Source organism: Acipenser ruthenus, chromosome 53 (genome assembly GCF_902713425.1).
Source record: "Acipenser ruthenus chromosome 53, fAciRut3.2 maternal haplotype, whole genome shotgun sequence".
NCBI classification, from domain to species: Eukaryota; Metazoa; Chordata; class Actinopteri; order Acipenseriformes; family Acipenseridae; genus Acipenser; species Acipenser ruthenus.
In genome coordinates, this window is record NC_081241.1 from 6498463 (window position 1) to 6521889 (window position 23427).

The 23427-nt window shown below is 43.0% G+C and overlaps 1 protein-coding gene across 1 annotated transcript in view; it reads right to left on the reverse strand.

Annotated features, from left to right (window-relative positions):
• Positions 1 to 23427, reverse strand: part of LOC117965738 (E3 ubiquitin/ISG15 ligase TRIM25-like) — a 323400-nt gene that overhangs the window by 52078 nt on the left and 247895 nt on the right. Inside the window, exons 9-12 of the mRNA XM_059016625.1 lie at positions 23032 to 23127; positions 22625 to 22858; positions 22311 to 22470; positions 21759 to 21824 (exon numbers count right to left, since the gene is read on the reverse strand). Of these exons, the coding sequence (XP_058872608.1) occupies positions 21759 to 21824; positions 22311 to 22470; positions 22625 to 22858; positions 23032 to 23127 (556 nt within the window). The remainder of the gene's footprint in view (positions 1 to 21758; positions 21825 to 22310; positions 22471 to 22624; positions 22859 to 23031; positions 23128 to 23427) is intronic.

A 23427-nucleotide genomic window follows, 5' to 3' on the forward strand; every position in this document is an offset into this window, starting at 1 on the left:
CTTATTCTTCAAATTGTGTTCAGATCAGCTGCAGGTGTAGTAGTTTGTCATCTGTATTGAAATAGAGTTTGTTGTTTGGAGAAAGCTGATGTCTGTGTTTTGAAGTGGTCTGTTTTGTTGTGTAGTGCTGTGCTCCAGTTCCAGGTTTTCAGTATAACCACTAAGTGAAGCTGCAGACCGCCGCTGTTGAGTCTTTCTTTTGATATCAATACAGTTGATAAACATAGAAGCTTGGTCTCTGCTTATTCTTTTATCACAAAGGACACTATATCATCAACTGTGGGTACATCACTGGCAATGTGGAAAACAATAAAAATAATGAAACACCATATTATTATTTTATTTCTTAGTAGGGCGACTTACATTGTTAAAACATATCACATTATTTTTACGTACAATTACCCATTTATACAGGTTTATTCTTTAGGTAAAGTACCTTGCTTGGGTACAGAAGCAGAATTGGCACCATAAAAGGAAGAAAGAAAAAGCAGAGGCTGTTTAAGAATGAAAGACTTCCCCGTTGTTTATTTTTTGCTAGATTTTACATTCTACAGTTTAATTCATTTCATGGAAATTACTAATGTACCTTGTTTATTATTGTTTTGTTCCTTAGCCGAAGCCCCCTTATCCAGGGCAACTTCCAACTGTTACAAGCTATCACATTATTTTTACCCATGTATACATGCACAACTCTCCAGTCCAGAGCCCTAACCACTATGCCACACTGCCCTTTTTAAACTGGATCCACAGAGAAAACAAGCATTCCAATAAAAGTTAAAACACAAAAGATCTTTGAGATATTGCGCTTAGCTTGTGCTAATGTGTGCTTGAAAACTCTAACTTAAAGACCAAAGAGAACAGATTTTTACACATTTTACAATTCCAACACATGAAGCAATACTGCTTGCTGTTTTCATAGTATCTCATGTTTTTTTGACATTTTCGTTCCAATAAATATATTGACGTTTATTTAGCAGAAGTCAATCCAGCAAAGCAATCGTGGCATTTTGTTTCTTCATAGTAAAACGACATGATATTTCCTGTGTATAATATTGCTAACACTAAGGTGTGTTGCTGCACTTTAGTTTTACTATATTTATTTGACACAATTCTCTAAATTTCGCTTTCTGTGTGAACGTTTTGCTGTGGAAGAAAACACAAGTGACGCGACAGCACCTGGAGAGAAAGGTGCTCTGCGGCTGATTGACTCTATACGGTTCTCACTGAGCGTATATTTCTCTGCTTTCTGGAGTTGTGCGAACATTCTCTTTTCATTATTTTTTTCTGGAAAGCAAAGGAATCTGAAAACAATTAAGATGGCAGAATCTGCACCAGCACCCGCCGCTCCTCTGGCCAAGGCTCCCAAGAAGAAGGCAGCCGCTCCTAAGAAGAAAACCGTCCCCAGCGGGTCCAATCTGATCGTTAAGGCTGTGTCTGCCTCCAAGGAGTGGAGTGGGGTCTCCCTGGCCGTGCTCAAGAAGGCTCTGGCAGCCGACGGCTACAATGTGGAGAAAAACAATTCTTTCCACGAGCTAGTGTAGCACAGGCCACCTTATGGTTACTTTTACAGTAACAGAATAACAAGACAAAAGTATTACTATATACTGTATATTTTTTTTTCAGTTACACAATACACAACATAATTGCTGTATATAAGAGTTAGTAAGAATAAAAATACAAACGTGACAAAAACCACTCAGTAGTTTGTTCACGTATCTCGCTCACATCTCCCACCAGACCAGGTACAAGTTTCTTTAACCCTTTGCAGTCCATTTATTAAATGCGCGTCAGGTCCAGTTTATTTTCACACGCGCAGTTAATTTTAGACGCGCTGTTTAAAAGTATTTTTTTCCACACTCAAACGGGTTTAAAAGGCCCTGCATAACAACAAAGCACTCACTAGGCATCTCCAGCCCCGCCCCACCCCTCGTTCGCTATATTTTTCAAATAACTCGTAATAATAGTACATACCGATAAATCATCTCTTGATCACTCGTTTTATCACCAAACTCCTCAATAATGCGATCCAAGTTGTTATTTTATTACTATAACATCTCAAAACGCTCTGCAGATGTCTGTGAGCGCTGATGCGGAAGCAGCTATCTTGTTTGTTTATGTCCGTGTTATCTATGTGGTGTCGGGTCTATCAGTATTCATGAGATACACCCCCTTTTTTCGGCTTCTCTCTTCTTGAGGGGCAGCTTGTCCCTGTGAGAAACCCCAGTATAAGAGGAAGACACAAGATCCAAAATGTTTGGGAACAAGTTTCTTACCGAGTCCTGGGACGTCCTGACAACGATAAACCAGTTTACACAGTGGCTCCAATTGATGGTTCAAAAGAGCCGCGGAATGTGCACTGCATCGAATTGCATGTGTGGTGCAGCTGGGCAATGCCAGGAAGAAGCTGATGTTCAGCCACCTCATGAAGAAAATCCCAGAACCTTCACTTCTTCAAGATCCTCTAACTCCAGTGATGATGAAGAGGGTGGCTTTTATGGAGCCTGGGACACTCATCCAATGAGGAGAATAGAAGTAGCTGTTCCAACAGAAGGTTCTTTGGGAGATGAGCCTGAAGGTGACCACTTGGAATCTGATTTTGACCTGGAAAATCTTGCTGAGGGAGATGAGGCCACTGAAAAGGTGGAAAGTGAAGATATCCAACCTAACCTAAGAAGGTCTATACGCACCACAGTTGGCAAGCACTCTAACCCTTGTAACTTGCCAAAATCAGTTTTATTACAGAAAGAAATTACGTCCCAGGGCAGACTGGGGATGTGGGGACTGCTACTCGCTTAGAATTCCCTGGACCAGCCTTATCTAGTGCTAATAGCTTATTTGCTGTAATGGGTATGTACTTAACTAGTGCAATAAAGGTGTTTAGGGGATAGAAAGTCTTTTAACTTTGAGTCAATGGGACGGTGACTAATAAAAGGGAGGAAGAATGTAGTATGTTGCCCTTTAAACCATTTTTGCATTTCCCCTTTAAGAAGCCGGTGGCCATATTGTATGTCTGGCCAGCCCCTGCTATAAAGGGTAGGCAACCCCAAAACCATAATAAGCTTTGTTCTGGTTCCATGTGGCGTGATAAACGGCATCTCCAACATTAACCCTTTGCCCTGTCCGACATCATTTTAGAAACGCAAAAAACGGGTTTCTAATCGTTTTTTCTCCGGAAAAAGCCGAAAAACCATTCAATGGCTGAGTGGGAGCAACAGGAGCCGAGACAAGTCGAAAAAAAAAAAAAAAGGCTTATCTCATGAATAGTCATACATGGCCCTAGTATCAGATAACGGGGCGGTCATAAGTAAACAAGCTGGCTGACTGTGATTCAGCGCACAGAGAACACAGACATTTGCAGAGCTTTTTTGAGATGTTATAGTAATAAAATAATGACTTGGATCGCATTATTGAGGAGTTTGGTGATAAAACGAGTGATCAGGAGATTAGATGCCTGCAAGTTGACCATTAAGGTCTTAACCTTGGGTTGGGTGCCCTTTGTCACACAGCATCGCTCACAGTCTTTACACCAGTTTTCAATATCTTGATACATGCCTGGCCAATAGCATTGCCCCCTTACTAACTTAAAGGTGCATTCAGCACCTTGGTGTCCACAGCCATTTTGTAACTGTGTTAGGAATTAAGTGCTGTGGGCAAAAGCAATTGCTTAATTGACCCACCTTGTGTTTCCATAATCACCTGATAGAGCAATCCTGCATGTTCTTCAATTTTATCCCATTGCCTCACCAGTTCCAGTGTGTCCTTGGATGCAACATCTCTTTCTGCACGATCTGGATGCCTACCTCTTTTCTAGTAGATGGCAAACCGTCCAATGCGGAGGTCTGCTTCTTGCAAGGATCTTGTCTGAACACTCTGCACAGTTACACACTCTGCAGCTATTGATGGAGTCTCATTGCTAACAGGGGTTTCAGAAAGCCATGGAATTTGAGTACCCAGAACAACTTGTTCTAACATTGTCTGAACCTCCCCACCTGCGGTAAAGTTTACCTCTGTCGTGTTTGTTCTGAGTGTACTGACGAGACAATGCATCATCATTGTCGCTTTTTCTTCCTGGTTGGTAGATAATGTCAAAGTCAAATAGAGACAGTTGTGAGGCCCAATGCTGTTCGACAGCACCTAAATTAGCCGTCTTAAGGTAAGTCAAGGGGTTATTGTTTTAAAACACAGTAAACTTTCCACCGATCAGGTCATCTTTTTTAAATTAATTTTTAGCTACTTCCCACTGAGGGCAAGAAACTCAAGCTTCATTGCACTGTAGTTGTCCATATTTTTCTCTGTGGCACCCAAACCCAAGCTAGCATAAGCCACTGGCCTTCTATGGCCCTCCTAATCTTGAGAGAGGAAAGCTCCTAGGCCACAGTGACTAGTGTCGATCTGCTTTTGAAAATGTGCTTATCCCAACACTGGACTGGAAATCAATTTCATTTTTAACAGTTATTATTATTATTATTATTATTTATTTCTTAGCAGACGCCCTTATCCAGGGCGACTTACAATCGCAAGCAAATACAAATACATTCAAGTGTTACAATATAAGTCATACAATAAGAACAAGAAATACAATAATTCTCAAGTGTGACAAACCACAATTCAATAATACAGCAGATAATAGTGATAGTTACATCAGGATATGATTAAGTACAAAATACTACAGATTAAACACTTGGGAGATTACAATATTCTGAGGTACAGGATTAAATGCAGTAAAATAGGGGGCAGATAAGAGCAAAATAAAGCATATTTAAATGAAGGGTGATAGTGTCCCAGGATACAACAGAGGAGTTCTACAGGTGCTGTTTGAAGAGGTGAGTCTTAAGGAGGCGCCGGAATGTGGTCAGGGACTGGGCAGTCCTGACATCTGTAGGAAGGTCGTTCCACCACTGCGGAGCAAGGGTGGAGAAGGAGCGGGCTCGGGAGGCAGGGGAGCGTAGCGGAGGTAGAGCCAGTCTTCTAGTGCAGGCGGAGCGGAGAGGTCGAGTGGGGGTGTAGGGAGAGATGAGGGTCTGGAGGTAGCTGGGTGCAGTCTGATCAAGGCATCTGTAGGCTAGTACAAGAGTCTTGAACTGGATGCGAGCGGTGATCGGGAGCCAGTGGAGCGAGCGGAGTAGTGGAGTAGCGTGGGCGAAGCGAGGTAGAGAGAACACCAGGCGAGCAGCAGAGTTCTGGATGAGCTGGAGCGGACGGGTGGCGGACGCAGGGATGCCAGCCAGGAGGGAGTTGCAGTAGTCTAGGCGGGAGAGTACCAGGGCCTGGACCAGGAGCTGGGTAGCATAGTTGGTGAGGAAGGGTCGGATTCTTCGGATGTTGCTCAGGAAGAATCTGCAAGTGCGTGCCAGAGTGGAGATGTGCTGGGAATAAGAGAGGCAGGGGTCCAGGGTGACTCCAAGGTTTTTAGCTGAGGAAGAGGGAGAGAGTGTGGTAGATTCCAGAGGAACAGAGATAGAGAGATCAGAGGAGGGGGAGGAGGAGGGAAAGAAAAGGAGGTCAGATTTAGAGAGGTTGAGTTTGAGGTGATGCGAGTGCATCCAGGAGGAAATAGCAGACAGACAGGTAGAGATACGGGAGGAGATGGTGGAGTCAGAGGTGGGGAAGGAGAGGAAAATCTGAGCATCATCAGCATAGAAATGGTATGAGAAACCATAGGATGCGATGAGGGGGCCCAGGGAGCGGGTGTAGAGAGAGAACAGGAGAGGACCCAAGACTGACCCTTGGGGGACTCCAGTCAAGAGAGGGTGAGGTGTGGAGGTTGCTCCACGCCAGGTTACCTGGTAAGTGCGGTTGGAGAGGTAGGAGGAGAACCAGGCCAGAGCAGTGCCAGAGATCCCCAGGTCAGCAAGAGATGATAGTAGAATAGAGTGATCAACAGTGTCAAAGGCAGCAGAGAGGTCGAGGAGAATTAGGACAGAGGAGAGAGAGGCAGCTCGGGCACACTTAAGTGAGTTGGTGACAGAGAGAAGGGCGGTTTCAGTGGAGTGAGCAGAGCGGAAGCCAGATTGGAGAGGGTCAAGCAGAGAGTGGTTGGACAGGAAAGCAGAGAGCTGGCGGTGTACAGTCCGCTCGAGGGTTTTGGAGAGGAAGGGTAGGAGGGAGACAGGACGGTAGCTCTGGAGGGAGGTGGGGTCGAGGGTAGGTTTTTTGAGGAGGGGAGTGATCGAGGCTTTTTTGAAGGCAGAGGGGAAGATGCCAGAAAGTAGAGAGGTGTTGAGGAGGGAGGAGATGAAGGGGAGTAGAGCAGGAGCAGCAGCTTGAAAGAGGTGAGTGGGGAGGGGGTCCAAGGCACACGTGGTGGGTTTGTGACCCTGGAGCAGGGAGGAGAGGTCAGAGTCTGAGAGGGGCAAGAAGGTGGAGAGGGAGGGCGAGTTAGTAGGGGATGTAGTGGGTGTAGGGGTTGGAGCAGGAGGGGGTGCGGGGGAGGGAGAGGTGTTAAAGAGTTTGCGGATATCTGAGATTTTAGAAGAGAAGAAGGAGGCAAAGTCGTCAGGGGAGATAGAGGAGGGAGGAGGAGGGGGGGGAGGGTTTAGGAGGGAGGAGAAGGTAGAGAATAGTTTACGTGGGTTGTTAGTGGAGGCTTGGATTACAGATTGGAAATAAGCACATTTAGCAGAGGAGAGAGTAGAGGAGAAGGAGGAGAGAAGAGTGCGGTAAAGGTCTAGGGCAGCAGGGAGTTTGGTTCTCTTCCATTTCTTTTCAGCAGATCGCAGTGTGATTCTTGCCGAGCGGAGCACAGAGGAGAGCCAGGGATGGGGAGGGGAGGGGCGAGCGGGTCGGGAGGTGAGGGGACAGAGGGAGTCGAGGGAGGAGGTGAGTGAGGAGAAGAGGGTGGAGGTAGCAGAGTCTACGGAGAGTTGTGAAAAGGAGTCGATAGGAGGGAGGTGAGAGAGAGCAGTGGAGGCAAGGACAGAGGGGGAGAGAGAGCGGAGGTTACGGCGAGAGGTGACAGTGGGGGTAGGAGGAGCAGGGAGAGGGGGGAGAGACAGAGAAAAAGAGATGAAATAGTGATCAGAGAGGTCCAGGGGGGTGACAGAGAGGTTGGAGGGGCAGCAGGCCCTGGAGAAGGTGAGGTCCAGTTGACGGCCAGCTTTGTGGGTAGGAGGGGACGGAGAGAGACAGAAGTCGAAGGAGTGAAGGAGAGGGAGGAATCCAGCAGAGTGGCTGGGGTTGGAGAGATGGATGTTGAAGTCACCCAACAGGACAGTCGGGGTAGACAGAGAGGGGAGGGAGGAGAGTAGATAGTCGAGTTCATCCAGAAAGTGAGTGAGAGGCCCAGGGGGGCGGTACAAAACAATGAGCAGGAGTTGACAGGGAGAGGTTAGTTGGACTGCATGAAATTCAAAGGTAGTGACAGAGAGGGAGGTGAGATCAGAGGGGACAGAAAAGAGTAAGGAGGGAGAGAGGAGAAGACCCGTCCCACCTCCCCGTCCGGTGAGACGCGGGGTATGGGACAGGACGTAGAGAGAGGACAGGGCAGCAGGAGTAACAGTGTTATCAGGGGACAGCCAGGTTTCAGTGAGAGCAAGGAAATCGAGCGAGAGGTGGGAGGCAAAGGCAGATATGAAATCAGCTTTGTTAGCAGAAGAGTGACAGTTCCAGAGTGCACCAGAGAGTGTGCGGGAGGGGGGGAGAGGCAGAGAAATGAGGTTAGAGGGGTTGGAGGAGCAACAGCGGAGGGAGGGCAGAGGACGAGGACGGGAGGACAGAACAGGGATGTGAGAGACAGTCATAGCAGGACAAGCAAGACAAAAGGCACAGTAGGAGCAGTGGGGTGGAGGATACAGACCTGACTAGTAGATGGCTTCTTCCAGAGCGCTGGGAGGTTCGGATCTAGTCGAACAGCGTCTCAGCGCAGGCCTCCCCTCGCTGGACTCCCACAGCTAGACTCCCGGCTCTTTTGTTGAGGCTCTTCTGTTGGCTGGCGCTTCGTGCTGGCGCTAAAATAAGCTGCTTGAATAAATGTTGTTACCCCTGCTTGGCAAAAGAACCAACTAAACTGTGTGGAAACCAATCAAATAGCAAAATCAACTGCTAATCAATTTAGCCACTCACCTGGTACTAATCACACACAAACTCAGCCAATTCAAACACCACCTTACAATGTCACCAAATGTAGTAGTTACAATTACAAAAAGCAGGAACTTATCTATCTGCCTCTCTCCCTGGTTCCCTGAAGACTGAACTAATTACCAGATGCCCACTCTTAAATAACTCCCTTCACTTAGCAAGGGAACTAGCTGCTAACTGCTCTGGAGACAATAGTTTCACACACTTTGATGGGATCACACAACTGCAGGAGCTGTGTGGAGACCAATTCAAATGCAAACTGCTCTAATCAAGTTAACCCACCCTGATTCAAATTTACAAATTACAAATTAAGTACTCAAAATAAGCACACTGCCTGGGATAAAATCACACACTCCTCCCCAATTAGAAACACCAGGTAATACTATATAGTTAATGGAAAAATTACTAGGAGCAGGATCAAATACCTATCTTGCTTCAAATGCTGGTTACCTGGTTACCTGGTTACCTGTCGACTCCCACAGCTAGACTCCCGGCTCTTTTGTTGAGGCTCTTCTGTTGGCTGGCGCTTCGTGCTGGCGCTAAAATAAGCTGCTTGAATAAATGTTGTTACCCCTGCTTGGCAAAAGAACCAACTAAACTGTGTGGAAACCAATCAAATAGCAAAATCAACTGCTAATCAATTTAGCCACTCACCTGGTACTAATCACACACAAACTCAGCCAATTCAAACACCACCTTACAATGTCACCAAATGTAGTAGTTACAATTACAAAAAGCAGGAACTTATCTATCTGCCTCTCTCCCTGGTTCCCTGAAGACTGAACTAATTACCAGATGCCCACTCTTAAATAACTCCCTTCACTTAGCAAGGGAACTAGCTGCTAACTGCTCTGGAGACAATAGTTTCACACACTTTGATGGGATCACACAACTGCAGGAGCTGTGTGGAGACCAATTCAAATGCAAACTGCTCTAATCAAGTTAACCCACCCTGATTCAAATTTACAAATTACAAATTAAGTACTCAAAATAAGCACACTGCCTGGGATAAAATCACACACTCCTCCCCAATTAGAAACACCAGGTAATACTATATAGTTAATGGAAAAATTACTAGGAGCAGGATCAAATACCTATCTTGCTTCAAATGCTGGTTACCTGGTTACCTGTCGACTCCCACAGCTAGACTCCCGGCTCTTTTGTTGAGGCTCTTCTGTTGGCTGGCGCTTCGTGCTGGCGCTAAAATAAGCTGCTTGAATAAATGTTGTTACCCCTGCTTGGCAAAAGAACCAACTAAACTGTGTGGAAACCAATCAAATAGCAAAATCAACTGCTAATCAATTTAGCCACTCACCTGGTACTAATCACACACAAACTCAGCCAATTCAAACACCACCTTACAATGTCACCAAATGTAGTAGTTACAATTACAAAAAGCAGGAACTTATCTATCTGCCTCTCTCCCTGGTTCCCTGAAGACTGAACTAATTACCAGATGCCCACTCTTAAATAACTCCCTTCACTTAGCAAGGGAACTAGCTGCTAACTGCTCTGGAGACAATAGTTTCACACACTTTGATGGGATCACACAACTGCAGGAGCTGTGTGGAGACCAATTCAAATGCAAACTGCTCTAATCAAGTTAACCCACCCTGATTCAAATTTACAAATTACAAATTAAGTACTCAAAATAAGCACACTGCCTGGGATAAAATCACACACTCCTCCCCAATTAGAAACACCAGGTAATACTATATAGTTAATGGAAAAATTACTAGGAGCAGGATCAAATACCTATCTTGCTTCAAATGCTGGTTACCTGGTTACCTGTCGACTCCCACAGCTAGACTCCCGGCTCTTTTGTTGAGGCGCTTCTGTTGGCTGGCGCTTCGTGCTGGCGCTAAAATAAGCTGCTTGAATAAATGTTGTTACCCCTGCTTGGCAAAAGAACCAACTAAACTGTGTGGAAACCAATCAAATAGCAAAATCAACTGCTAATCAATTTAGCCACTCACCTGGTACTAATCACACACAAACTCAGCCAATTCAAACACCACCTTACAATGTCACCAAATGTAGTAGTTACAATTACAAAAAGCAGGAACTTATCTATCTGCCTCTCTCCCTGGTTCCCTGAAGACTGAACTAATTACCAGATGCCCACTCTTAAATAACTCCCTTCACTTAGCAAGGGAACTAGCTGCTAACTGCTCTGGAGACAATAGTTTCACACACTTTGATGGGATCACACAACTGCAGGAGCTGTGTGGAGACCAATTCAAATGCAAACTGCTCTAATCAAGTTAACCCACCCTGATTCAAATTTACAAATTACAAATTAAGTACTCAAAATAAGCACACTGCCTGGGATAAAATCACACACTCCTCCCCAATTAGAAACACCAGGTAATACTATATAGTTAATGGAAAAATTACTAGGAGCAGGATCAAATACCTATCTTGCTTCAAATGCTGGTTACCTGGTTACCTGTCGACTCCCACAGCTAGACTCCCGGCTCTTTTGTTGAGGCTCTTCTGTTGGCTGGCGCTTCGTGCTGGCGCTAAAATAAGCTGCTTGAATAAATGTTGTTACCCCTGCTTGGCAAAAGAACCAACTAAACTGTGTGGAAACCAATCAAATAGCAAAATCAACTGCTAATCAATTTAGCCACTCACCTGGTACTAATCACACACAAACTCAGCCAATTCAAACACCACCTTACAATGTCACCAAATGTAGTAGTTACAATTACAAAAAGCAGGAACTTATCTATCTGCCTCTCTCCCTGGTTCCCTGAAGACTGAACTAATTACCAGATGCCCACTCTTAAATAACTCCCTTCACTTAGCAAGGGAACTAGCTGCTAACTGCTCTGGAGACAATAGTTTCACACACTTTGATGGGATCACACAACTGCAGGAGCTGTGTGGAGACCAATTCAAATGCAAACTGCTCTAATCAAGTTAACCCACCCTGATTCAAATTTACAAATTACAAATTAAGTACTCAAAATAAGCACACTGCCTGGGATAAAATCACACACTCCTCCCCAATTAGAAACACCAGGTAATACTATATAGTTAATGGAAAAATTACTAGGAGCAGGATCAAATACCTATCTTGCTTCAAATGCTGGTTACCTGGTTACCTGTCGACTCCCACAGCTAGACTCCCGGCTCTTTTGTTGAGGCGCTTCTGTTGGCTGGCGCTTCGTGCTGGCGCTAAAATAAGCTGCTTGAATAAATGTTGTTACCCCTGCTTGGCAAAAGAACCAACTAAACTGTGTGGAAACCAATCAAATAGCAAAATCAACTGCTAATCAATTTAGCCACTCACCTGGTACTAATCACACACAAACTCAGCCAATTCAAACACCACCTTACAATGTCACCAAATGTAGTAGTTACAATTACAAAAAGCAGGAACTTATCTATCTGCCTCTCTCCCTGGTTCCCTGAAGACTGAACTAATTACCAGATGCCCACTCTTAAATAACTCCCTTCACTTAGCAAGGGAACTAGCTGCTAACTGCTCTGGAGACAATAGTTTCACACACTTTGATGGGATCACACAACTGCAGGAGCTGTGTGGAGACCAATTCAAATGCAAACTGCTCTAATCAAGTTAACCCACCCTGATTCAAATTTACAAATTACAAATTAAGTACTCAAAATAAGCACACTGCCTGGGATAAAATCACACACTCCTCCCCAATTAGAAACACCAGGTAATACTATATAGTTAATGGAAAAATTACTAGGAGCAGGATCAAATACCTATCTTGCTTCAAATGCTGGTTACCTGGTTACCTGTCGACTCCCACAGCTAGACTCCCGGCTCTTTTGTTGAGGCTCTTCTGTTGGCTGGCGCTTCGTGCTGGCGCTAAAATAAGCTGCTTGAATAAATGTTGTTACCCCTGCTTGGCAAAAGAACCAACTAAACTGTGTGGAAACCAATCAAATAGCAAAATCAACTGCTAATCAATTTAGCCACTCACCTGGTACTAATCACACACAAACTCAGCCAATTCAAACACCACCTTACAATGTCACCAAATGTAGTAGTTACAATTACAAAAAGCAGGAACTTATCTATCTGCCTCTCTCCCTGGTTCCCTGAAGACTGAACTAATTACCAGATGCCCACTCTTAAATAACTCCCTTCACTTAGCAAGGGAACTAGCTGCTAACTGCTCTGGAGACAATAGTTTCACACACTTTGATGGGATCACACAACTGCAGGAGCTGTGTGGAGACCAATTCAAATGCAAACTGCTCTAATCAAGTTAACCCACCCTGATTCAAATTTACAAATTACAAATTAAGTACTCAAAATAAGCACACTGCCTGGGATAAAATCACACACTCCTCCCCAATTAGAAACACCAGGTAATACTATATAGTTAATGGAAAAATTACTAGGAGCAGGATCAAATACCTATCTTGCTTCAAATGCTGGTTACCTGGTTACCTGTCGACTCCCACAGCTAGACTCCCGGCTCTTTTGTTGAGGCGCTTCTGTTGGCTGGCGCTTCGTGCTGGCGCTAAAATAAGCTGCTTGAATAAATGTTGTTACCCCTGCTTGGCAAAAGAACCAACTAAACTGTGTGGAAACCAATCAAATAGCAAAATCAACTGCTAATCAATTTAGCCACTCACCTGGTACTAATCACACACAAACTCAGCCAATTCAAACACCACCTTACAATGTCACCAAATGTAGTAGTTACAATTACAAAAAGCAGGAACTTATCTATCTGCCTCTCTCCCTGGTTCCCTGAAGACTGGTAAAAGTAAAAACCCAGTTCAAATGCAGTTTCACACTCAGGGTTCCACAGCTGCTGAAAAGAAATCTGTGACAACTGCGGTTTCTGCTTCTTCCCCTTCTTGGTCACTTCTTGAGCCTCTAACTGATGCAATGTGGCTGCAATTTGTGCAAATTGTTCTACAATGCTTCTGTAGTAACTTGCAAAGCCAAGAAACAATTTCAGCTCTGTAGCATACAATGGCCATCTCCAGGTTGCCACTGCTTTAATTTTCTCTGGATCGGTCATCACACTCTTTTTTGAGATCACATGTCCCAAATACATGATTTCCTGTTAAAAAATTTAGTGATGTTTACTTTATTATTTAGCAGACGCTCTTATCCAGGGTTTACTTACAATTGTTACAAGATACCACATTATTTTTTATATACAATTACTCATTCATACAGTTGGGTTTTTACTGGGGCAATCTAGGTAAAGTACCTTGCTCAAGGGTACAGTAGCAGTGTCCCCCACCGGGAATTGAACCCACGACCCTCAGGTCAAGAGTGCAGAGCCCTAACCACTACTCCAGACTGCTGCCCACTTTAGGACCAAAAGCCTTGAAACAGCTCAGTACAAAGTCCAGCCGTTGCATATACTCTTCTATGGTGACTGAAAACACCACAACGACATCCAAATATAACAGCAAGGACTGGAATCTCCGATACTGGAGTATCCTCTCCATAAGCCTCTGGAAGGTACCTGGGGCATTGCAAAGTCCAAAAGGCATTCGATTAAATTCAAATAAACTAAAAGGAGTGCAAAAAGCAGTTTTGGGTCGATCCTTCTCTGAAACAGCAATCTGGTTGTAACCACTGGCAAGATCTATTGTAGAGAACCAGCAAGCCCCACTTCAAGCATCGAGTGACTCTTCAATATGTGGAAAAGGATAGGCATCTTTTCTTGTTTTAGCATTAGTTCCCTATAATCTACACACATTCGAAGGGAGCCATCCTTCTTCCCAACGATGATAACTGGGGTTGAATAGGGACTGCAGCTCTCCCGGATTACCTGCTGATCTAATAGGTGCCTAATGTGTGTTTTTAACTCCTCATACTGGCTTTGGGGAAGTCTACAATACCACTGGAATCTCATGCTCAATGACATTAGTATACCCCAGATCACTGTCGCCAGTAGAAAACACACATGCATGTTTATCAAGCAATTCTCCAGCCAGGACCTCTTGATTAGCATTAAGTCCAGGAAAAGAAAATCTAGTTAATTTATCTGTTGTAGCTAAACATTTCTCATTTCCTTCTATTGTCCTCTGATTTATATAGACAACACCCCTCTCCCCTTCTTTCCCCCTCTGAAACTCAAACTTAGAATCACACTCATTTGAAACAACTTTAGCACTGAGAATGTTCAATGATCCAATGGGTTTGGAAAAACTCTTTTTGTTTTATTCTTATCTTTTTGTGCGGGACAGTATAGGGCGGAAGGCTGTATTTTGTGGCTGTTATTATATGTGATATCTAAACAAAAAAAAACAAAGGGATTCACATTCACGTCTTTTTTTGTTACTTTATTGTTTTAATTTGAACACTGTTTTCTTTTTTTTCTGTTTTCTTTTGTTCACTCGCTTTTGTTATTGGACTGTTTCTGGAACAAGATACTGGTTATTGGTTGGTGTCCCAGCTTTTGGACACCTGGGCTTTTCTCTCCACAGATCTGGGAGAGGGGTTATATTTTGAATTCTACCAGCGCTGAAAGAAATAAGAAGAAAGGATTACTTTGTTATTGTTTACGCAGACAGACAAATTCCTAGTTTATTTTTTTTATTGCAGAAAAAAAATAAACTACTTACCGGCGCCGGTTGGCCCCGTACCACCCTTCTGGGTGTATTCGAGGCCTACGGTGTGTTACTTACCCTACCTCCAGGTTTTCCAGTCCAACTTCCAGGTCGGGCGTGGTGGCAGTACACAGAGGATCGGGTGAGGTGCAAGGGCGTGGTAGGAACGTGGGAGAGAGGAGACAAACGCGAAGTGAAAGACTGGCTGAAAGGAAGTGACCAGAGCTTCTGGGTGGAAGTAGTGATTTACTTACCTGTGGTACAGTTCCTGACGGCCACTTTTTCTTTACCCCGCTTCCTGGTCGCAGGTTCTTCGGGGTGGTGGTCGATCGGAGGGGGGAGCTGGTAGAATGGGACCACAGTGTGCTAACTATACCCTCAATGATTTTCAATGGCAGACAGACAAACAGCGGCACTGCAATGGCTCTGTATTACACTGAGGGGCAATGGTAGCACAAGTATAACTAATAGCACTGTCCAGCAGTGGAAAGAAAACCACGTCACAGTCAAAATAATGTAAAGGATTATGCAGTACATGAATATCTCTGCAAACCTATTCACAATTTAGGAAATCTGTACTGACGTTTTTTCATGTGGGACTAAGTTTGGGATTTATTAAATGGGAATCAGAGTTAAAGTGTACTTTACATATAGGCCGATATAGACATGGCATTTAAATATTTATGTGTTTTCAAATAAAGCACGTGTCTTTCTGCCTTGTGAAACAGTATGTTTAACTTGTATACAGTATTGTTTAGTGGCTTCAGTTTTTCCAGTGTGGATAAAGTTGCTTTAGTCACAGCGGGTAACTAAATGAAAGCCTCAGAGGGAACGTAGCCTCCCCGGGATCTGCTGGTCAATTTTGATACCAGCATGTACAGCACCTAGCGGATCCTGCTGGATAATTGGAGACACAGTGAAATGTATATAGTTCAGTTTTCTGTTTTAGGAGTGCTGATTATGCTGTGCTAAGACCAGTGCAGTATTGCTGGTGTGACTCTTTGGCCACAAAGCGGAATGTATAAAGTTCATGTTTGTGTTTGTGAAATTCTGGGTATGCAGAGGTGCAAGACCAGTGCAGTCGGTAAGTGTAAACATTTGATTGATCTTTCTTTGTTAACACCGTGTAACAAATTTTTTTTTTTTGGTCCCTGGGTAATAAGTGTTATTTCCTAATTGCTTATGCCTCAAAAGTATAGAAAATGGCTATTATTCCCCACAAACTTTACTTTTGTGACCAGGACAGTGATATTTTGAAATGTACCTATTTTCCAGAACATTCCAGATAGATTCAGTGCTGAGTAAACTTGGAGTAACTTCGAGAACTTTCTAGAACTTTCCAGTAATATAAATAGTAGTATAAATACAGGGGCCTTAAGCCCACCAGTTCAGTTTAGTTCCAGCTGCCTAAGTGGATACATATCTGCATTTTTCTGAGATGGCATCAAGGTCATAGGAGACTTCAAAATGGTGGCATTCCTGATGGGTCTCCAAGGCGGTTTTACCAAGTTTCCCTGCTATCTTTGCCTTTGAGACAGCAGGGACACCAAGGCGCACTACCACAGGCGGGACTGGCCACAGCGGAGCGAGTTCCCTGTGGGGAGGAACAACGTCAAGTGGGAGCCACTGGTGGACCCCCGGAAGGTGCTGATGCCACCACTGCACATCAAATTGGGCCTTATGAAACAATTTGTCAGAGCTCTAGATAAGGAGTCGGCAGCCTTCAAGTACCTTCAAGACTTCTTCCCTAAGCTGTCTGAGGCAAAGGTCAAAGCCGGTGTCTTTGTCGGACCACAGATAAAGAAGATCCTGGAGTGCAATGAATTCCCCAAAAAGCTCACTAGTAAGGAGAAAGCGGCTTGGAACAGCTTTGTCGCAGTGGTTCGGGGCTTCCTGGGCAATCACAAGGCCGAAAACTATGTGGAGCTGGTTGAGACTCTGGTGAAGAACTACGGCACAATGGGCTGTAGGATGTCCCTCAAAGTCCATATCCTTGATGCTCATCTTGATAAATTCAAGGAGAACATGGGAGCGTACTCGGAGGAGCAAGGCGAGCGCTTCCACCAGGATATACTGGACTTTGAACGCCGCTACCAAGGACAGTATAAGAAGAACATGATGGGAGACTACATTTGGGGGCTGATTCGTGAAAGTCATTTACAGTATAATCGTAAATCTCGAAAAACGTCTCACTTCTAAATCTTTTGTAGTCATTTTTGTATTACTTTAGTATAAATACATGTTAATTTGGATTCATATGTTTTTTTCTGACTTTATGTGAACAAAAAGACACAAATTCGCCCGTTTTCTCATTGGAAATAGGTAAATTTCAAAATATCACTGTCCTGGTCACAAAAGCAAAGTCTGTGGGGAATAATAGCCATTTTCTATACTTTTGAGGCATAAGCAATTAGGAAATAACACTTACTACCCAGGAACAAAAATTGTGTTACATAGTGATTAGTACTGCTGTTATAATACTTGTGTATTAGGGTGTGTATGGGGTTTTAAGTCGTCTGTCCCCCCATTCTACTACTACTTGGTGATTGGGCTACTTTTGTGAGTCGTGGGCGGGGTTTTAGCTGTGATTGTCTATAAACTAGCTACCAAATGTGTAACACTGAGGGGCTTGTGAACATGGAGTCCCCAAAATAAGCGAGCTTTTGTAAACTGATATTTTCTAAGACAAAATCATACAACTGTTAGACTCAATGCTTCACTATGAAAACGAATTATAACACCACTCAGAGTAAATATTTCGCGTGTGGTTTAGTTCATATTCTGAGGAAACAAGTAGAGCAAAAACAGACTTCATTTTTTTTTGTCCCGGTCAGAGACAGTAAAATTGTTAAATCGTCCCTGTTTTGTGATATATGTATAGTACAAAACTACATTGGTGTGCTCAACAAGATAACATCAGAGTGATATTAGGTTGTGTTAGCGCCGTTCAAAAACTAAACAATCTCATGTATTCTGTGTTGGATCATTCTGATTATGTGTGTGCCACGTTTACATGGTTATTAATAGCTGGTCTCCTTTTTAAATCAGTTTTTTTGCATATTTAACATGTTTTGAGATGACAATATAAAGAAAATAACGAGTTGTTATCATCTGCAATAAATACACCCGAGATGTTTAATTGTTTATCTATTATTGTGTTAAATATATAAGAACATAAGAAAGTTTACAAACGAGAGGCTGCCATTCGGCCCATCTTGCTCGTTTGGTTGTTAGTAGCTTATTGATCCCAGAATCTCATCAAGCAGCTTCTTGAAGGATCCCAGGGTGTCGGCTTCAACAACATTACTGGGGAGTTGGTTCCAGACCCTCACAATTCTCTGTGTAAAAAAGTGCCTCCTACTTTCTGTTCTGAATGCCCCTTTATCTAATCTCCATTTGTGATCCCTGGTCCTTGTTTCTTTACTGCACAATACTGTTACAACTGGACAAAACATACAAAGAGGTCATAGTATTTTTTTCCTATGAAATGCTGTTATAACTGTTAGCAATTAACTTGTATATTTAAAGTGCAAAAAATGAAACAGAACCTTAATTTAAAATACAATGCTCTCCATTTAACTTTAAAATTAAAGTTATTTTCATCTCTGCTAATAATAATAGTAATGATAAAAGATTTATTTGTGCATTTACTGGTGTCTCTGCATCACAGACGAGCGGAAATCCAAACCAATTCAATGTCATTTCAATACTGTACACAAACCTTCTAATCTTACTGTCACACACAAATGCCACTTTAGAGAAAATTCTTTAAAATCTCCGTTCTTCACTCAGCATGAAACTGCGCACTCTGTGTCGGTATAACACGTCACAACCCTTTCACACAGCCCAAGAGATCACGAGAGCACAACTTTCAAACCTGTCAGTCAACAGATCGCTGTCATGGCAACGCTTGTACCTACGCTCACGCAGCACGTCGGTGATCCGCCAGTAAATTATTTGTGAATTCACCTCCTCGTCAGCCCGTAAATTTAACAATTCCTTAACTTCTTCCGGACTCCAATTACTACCTCGCTGAGTCATTCTTGATCAGGCATTGTATCTGAAAAAAATGAAAGAGTGTAACATCTCACGACAAAAATACCCAACACGCCCGGTATACAGTGACGTGGGATGAGACTTTACAAATCTAGCCTGTGTTACATGTGTCCAGAAATACTTTTTACTTTTGTGGGATTAAAATCCCCTAAATGAATCCCTTTCTAAAGTCTCAGTTATCCTGCTCTACACACGATGAAAACCAGCAACTCACCCTGGTTACGCTTTGCTTTGCTTTCACTTGCAGAAGGTGAATGGGCAGCACAAACAAACGAAGACAAAGGACTGGCTATCCAGCCCCTTTTCAAAGGCAGGTGATCAGGGGTAATTGATGATCAATTCTTCGATTGACACCTGGCCACCTGCTGCACATTCCTTTAGCTAGGGAGGGCAGTGTAACCCCCCACCCCATGGCACTCAATTAGCAACACAGACGTTTCCAAAAACGAACACAGCATTTGAGTAACTGTGATAACAAGAAGCGGTCGGGATGATTTCAAACAGCATGAAAATATAAGTGGCCGGTCTAAAGAAAGAGAAAGAAAAATGACATTTGAAGAGCTGTACTCTTTAACAACGGACTTGTTTCAATTGTGTTGCAGAGGAGAAACACAGCTAACTGAGGAACGAGTGATTCAGTAGAGAGAGGCATGGACCCGACTCCAAGGAGAAGGAGTAAAGAGAATTACCCGCCTGATATGTCACAAGAGCCTACCAGGTACTGAAAGTCTTTTCTTATTAGTTCACGGTGTGGCGACATGCTGAATAATACCTTTACTAAGAAGCTGTTTAGGAATCCAAATCACTGAGCTGAGGCTCAAGCCCAGGGTTAGAGTCCAGACCTCTCTGTGCTTTACAATGCTTCTCTATGCTTTATCAGACCTCTCTGTGCTTTACAATGCTTCCCTGTGCTTTACCAGACCTCTCTGTGCTTTACAATGCTTCCCTATGCTTTACCAGACCTGTGTTCTTTACAATGCTTCCCTATGCTTTACCACACCTCTCTGTGCTTTACAATGCCTCCCTATGCTTTACCACACCTCTCTGTGCTTTACAATGCTTCCTATGCTTTACCAGACCTCTCTATGCTTTACAATGCTTCCCTATGCTTTACCATACCTCTGTGCTTCACAATGCTTCCCTATGCTTTACCATACCTCTGTGCTTTACAATGCTTCCCTGTGCTTTACCAGACCTCTGTGCTTTACAATGCTTCCCTATGCTTTAATAAATAAATAAGAAAAAGTCAGTTAATCAATTTTTTTTTAATTAAATCACATTACTAAAATCTGAAAAAATAAACAGAAAAAACATTTTATGGAAATCAAAGAACACAAAAACACACAATACAATAATACAAACACACACAGTAAAGCAAACAAGTTGACTTTTTTTAAAACTGTTACAGCACTGACATTTTTTAAAATATACAAAACGTAATTCTTAAAAAATAAATTAAATACAGTTATTTCATATGAAATCCATTCGTTGCTAAAAACAAATAATTCACCTTGTTTCGCTCTGCAGGTGGCGCCGTTTTACCCCCTAACTTTCATCCAAAGTTGTGTCAGATTGAAACATTCCCCTCACCCGAGGAGTGGAGAGGACAGACAGGGAGTTCAATACAAAGGTTTTCTTACAACACAAAACAGTCTAGTTCAGCTGGCAGACTGTTACAGTGGAATCAGAAAACCAATCAAACCTAAACCCAGGATAGAGCGGCTCAGTGAATGTGGTTTGGAATCTGTGCAGGAGGGTCATTGTGTCAGAGACGCCATAAAATGACAGAGTGCCAGCATTAAAGTCCAGATACACTCCTATTCTGGGGGAGTGGGGGACAGTTATTGCAGTTTTATTGTTATTGTGCAGGGCAGTGTAACTGGAACCAGAGCAGGACAAACTCCAGGACTTGTCATTGAATCCAAGGATACAGGAAAAATCCCCTCCTTTCCTGTGGATTCCTTTATATGTGACTCCTATAGAAGCCCATCCCCCACTCCACTCAATCTCCCAGTAACAGCGAGTCCCAGACAATCCCTCTCTGCAAAGCACTTGGGCACAGCTCTCAAATCTCTCTGGGTGAGTGGGATATCTCTGGGTCTCTCTCCTCTGTGTCACCTTTCTGTTTCCTTCAGACAGACAGAGGTTTCTATGCGCTGTGTTGGGGTCCAGTGTGAGCTGACAGGAATCTGATTGAAGAGAAGAGGATGGGTAGAGGAGAGACGGTTAGAAAAGTCAAATCACTGAGAAAATCAACAGTCATTGTCTGCTGCATCCTCAAATCCTGTTTATGAAAGGTGTGTGTATTGTTTTAATTTTTTTAAATACATTTTGACCACTTTTTTTAAACTTTTAAATTGCATTCCCTGCCTCAAGATGGCTTCCCGCGAACTGGCATAGACCCCTCAGAACTACATTTCCCATCATACTGATGGGAAATGTAGTTCTGAGAGGCCCATGCAGTTACATGTGAAGCTATCTACAAGTATAAAAAAGTGGTCAAAATGTAAATAAAACAATACACACACCTCACGTAAACAGTTGTAGCAACACATGGGAACACGTAACACAATAAAATAAATTCCTCAATCTTATCAAACTTCTTCAATTGGAACTAATCAAATGCAGCTCTGCATACAATTACAGTTCACTTAATGTTCCTACAGGGTATGTGTTGCCATTTTACTCACTCAGACCCCCTGTCTAATATTTTAATGAGCAATCCATCCCACAAGTGCAGTGATACTGCAATATACATTTACTACCAGCACAGGATGACTGGGAGGGATAGCTGTTCATTTTACCCCACAACTGATTTCACATGCATTATACATGTATTAAAAGATGGGATGATTATCTATTCAGGGATACCAAGATATTTAGGGAGAGAAAGGTCTGAATGGAAAAACAGGCAACAAATGCCCCTTGCCCAGTCATTCTGCATGTATTCATCTGAACCAATACTAATTACTAATAAATAATAATAATTGCTGCCCTAGTGTTAGCTCTTCTCACAATGGAGTGACACATCTTTCAATCAAATGTTTCAGTGAAAACAGACTTACATTTTAAAAACTCAGCTCTGTTCCTTGGCTCTGGAGCCTGCAGACTGTAAACTGCAACTTCATTCACTGGGTGAAAAAAAAAGAGAGAGAAATAGAATTGAAACATGTGGATTAATACACAACACACACAAGACTCCAAACAGCAATCTGAAAAGAAACAAGGCTTATTCATGGCATTTCAGGATGTAAAAATCCGTACTTCAAGATGTTCAAGATTACAATGAGGCCCTTCCGTATCGGTGCAGCAGCCAAAGTCAATGTGAACACGTCTGCCACTGCACTGGAGTCTTGTGTTCCTTTCTCTACATCATATATCTTTGCCCAACAGTACGGTGTCCATATTAGGACACCCTTGTGCACCAAACATACAATAGTCATTATCTGCTCCTCCCTGCCGTCTCCTTCCTCCTCCCTCCTCCCTCCTCCCTGCTGCAATATTCATATAGCCAGCAATCTTCAAGAGGTCTTTATTAATGTCTTGCAAGTCCTGTCCCTCCTCAAGCCATGGTCTATTTGAGAAATCTCTACCAAAGGAATCTATTTCACACCAACCTGTTGTGGTTATTTTGACTAATTCCCCCTTGCAGAAGTCCTCAATATGATCTTTAAGTTCAAATACAGCTTTCCTCACAGCTCCAAAAGAGATGTCTGTATTGACAGTAACGCTGGGTAAGTCTCCAGCTTCAGGAGGGGCACAGAGAGACTGAAAATTCTACAACAGGAAAGTGGAGAAAAGGAGTTTTCAGTGAAACAGAATGGGGTCCAAAACATTCCTGGGGAAAAGCAAGGATTCATTCAGTTGGAGAGGTCTGTCTGAAACCGTCCCAGTTATGTACTTGAGATTTTCTAACAAGCAGTGATGTTACCTGTAGAAAATGGATGTGATCCTCTGTCTCTGAAAGCAGTTTCAGCTCAGCGTTTCTCCTCCTTAGCTCAGCAATCTCCTGCTCCAGTTTCTTCATGCGTCCTTCAGCCTGATTCACTGCAGCCTTCTCGTTAGCTCCAATCAGCTCAATAACCTCAGTGTGGATCTTCTCAATGGATCGGATCAGCCCAGTAAAGATCTTCTCACTTTCCTTTATTTCTATGCATGCAGATCTCTGAGTGAAAGAACACAGTAGAGGAGACATGGTTAGAATTGATATCAACAACACATCAGGCATAGACAGTAAACTTTTGTAGATGTGTTCCACAGTCCATCTGTTTATAATAATAATAATAATAATAATAATAATAATAATAATAATAATAACCCCCTCTTCTCAATACCCACTTTCAGTGACTCCACAGTCCGTTTCAGATCCTCAATTTCTTTCAGTCTCTCCTGGATTATCTGTTGTATTTCTGTCTGTGTGTCTCCCAGCTGCTTCTGTGTAGAAACACAGTGACACAGTGACATTTCTGACAGGGCATTGAGTGATATCCTACCACACTCAATACAGACTATTTCAGAGCAGGCTGTGTTTTCACACCTCTCTCCCCTTCATATGGAGTTAGATTAACGATACACACATTATGCAAACAGATACCCTAAGGGTTGAATGCACCAGCGTGGATTAACCACTAACCCAGATTAAATCAAGGATTATATTTGAATCATGTTGCACAAAACTTTAAACCAGGATTTATATGTAATCCTTGTTTAAAATTAAGCCAAGGTTAAACATTT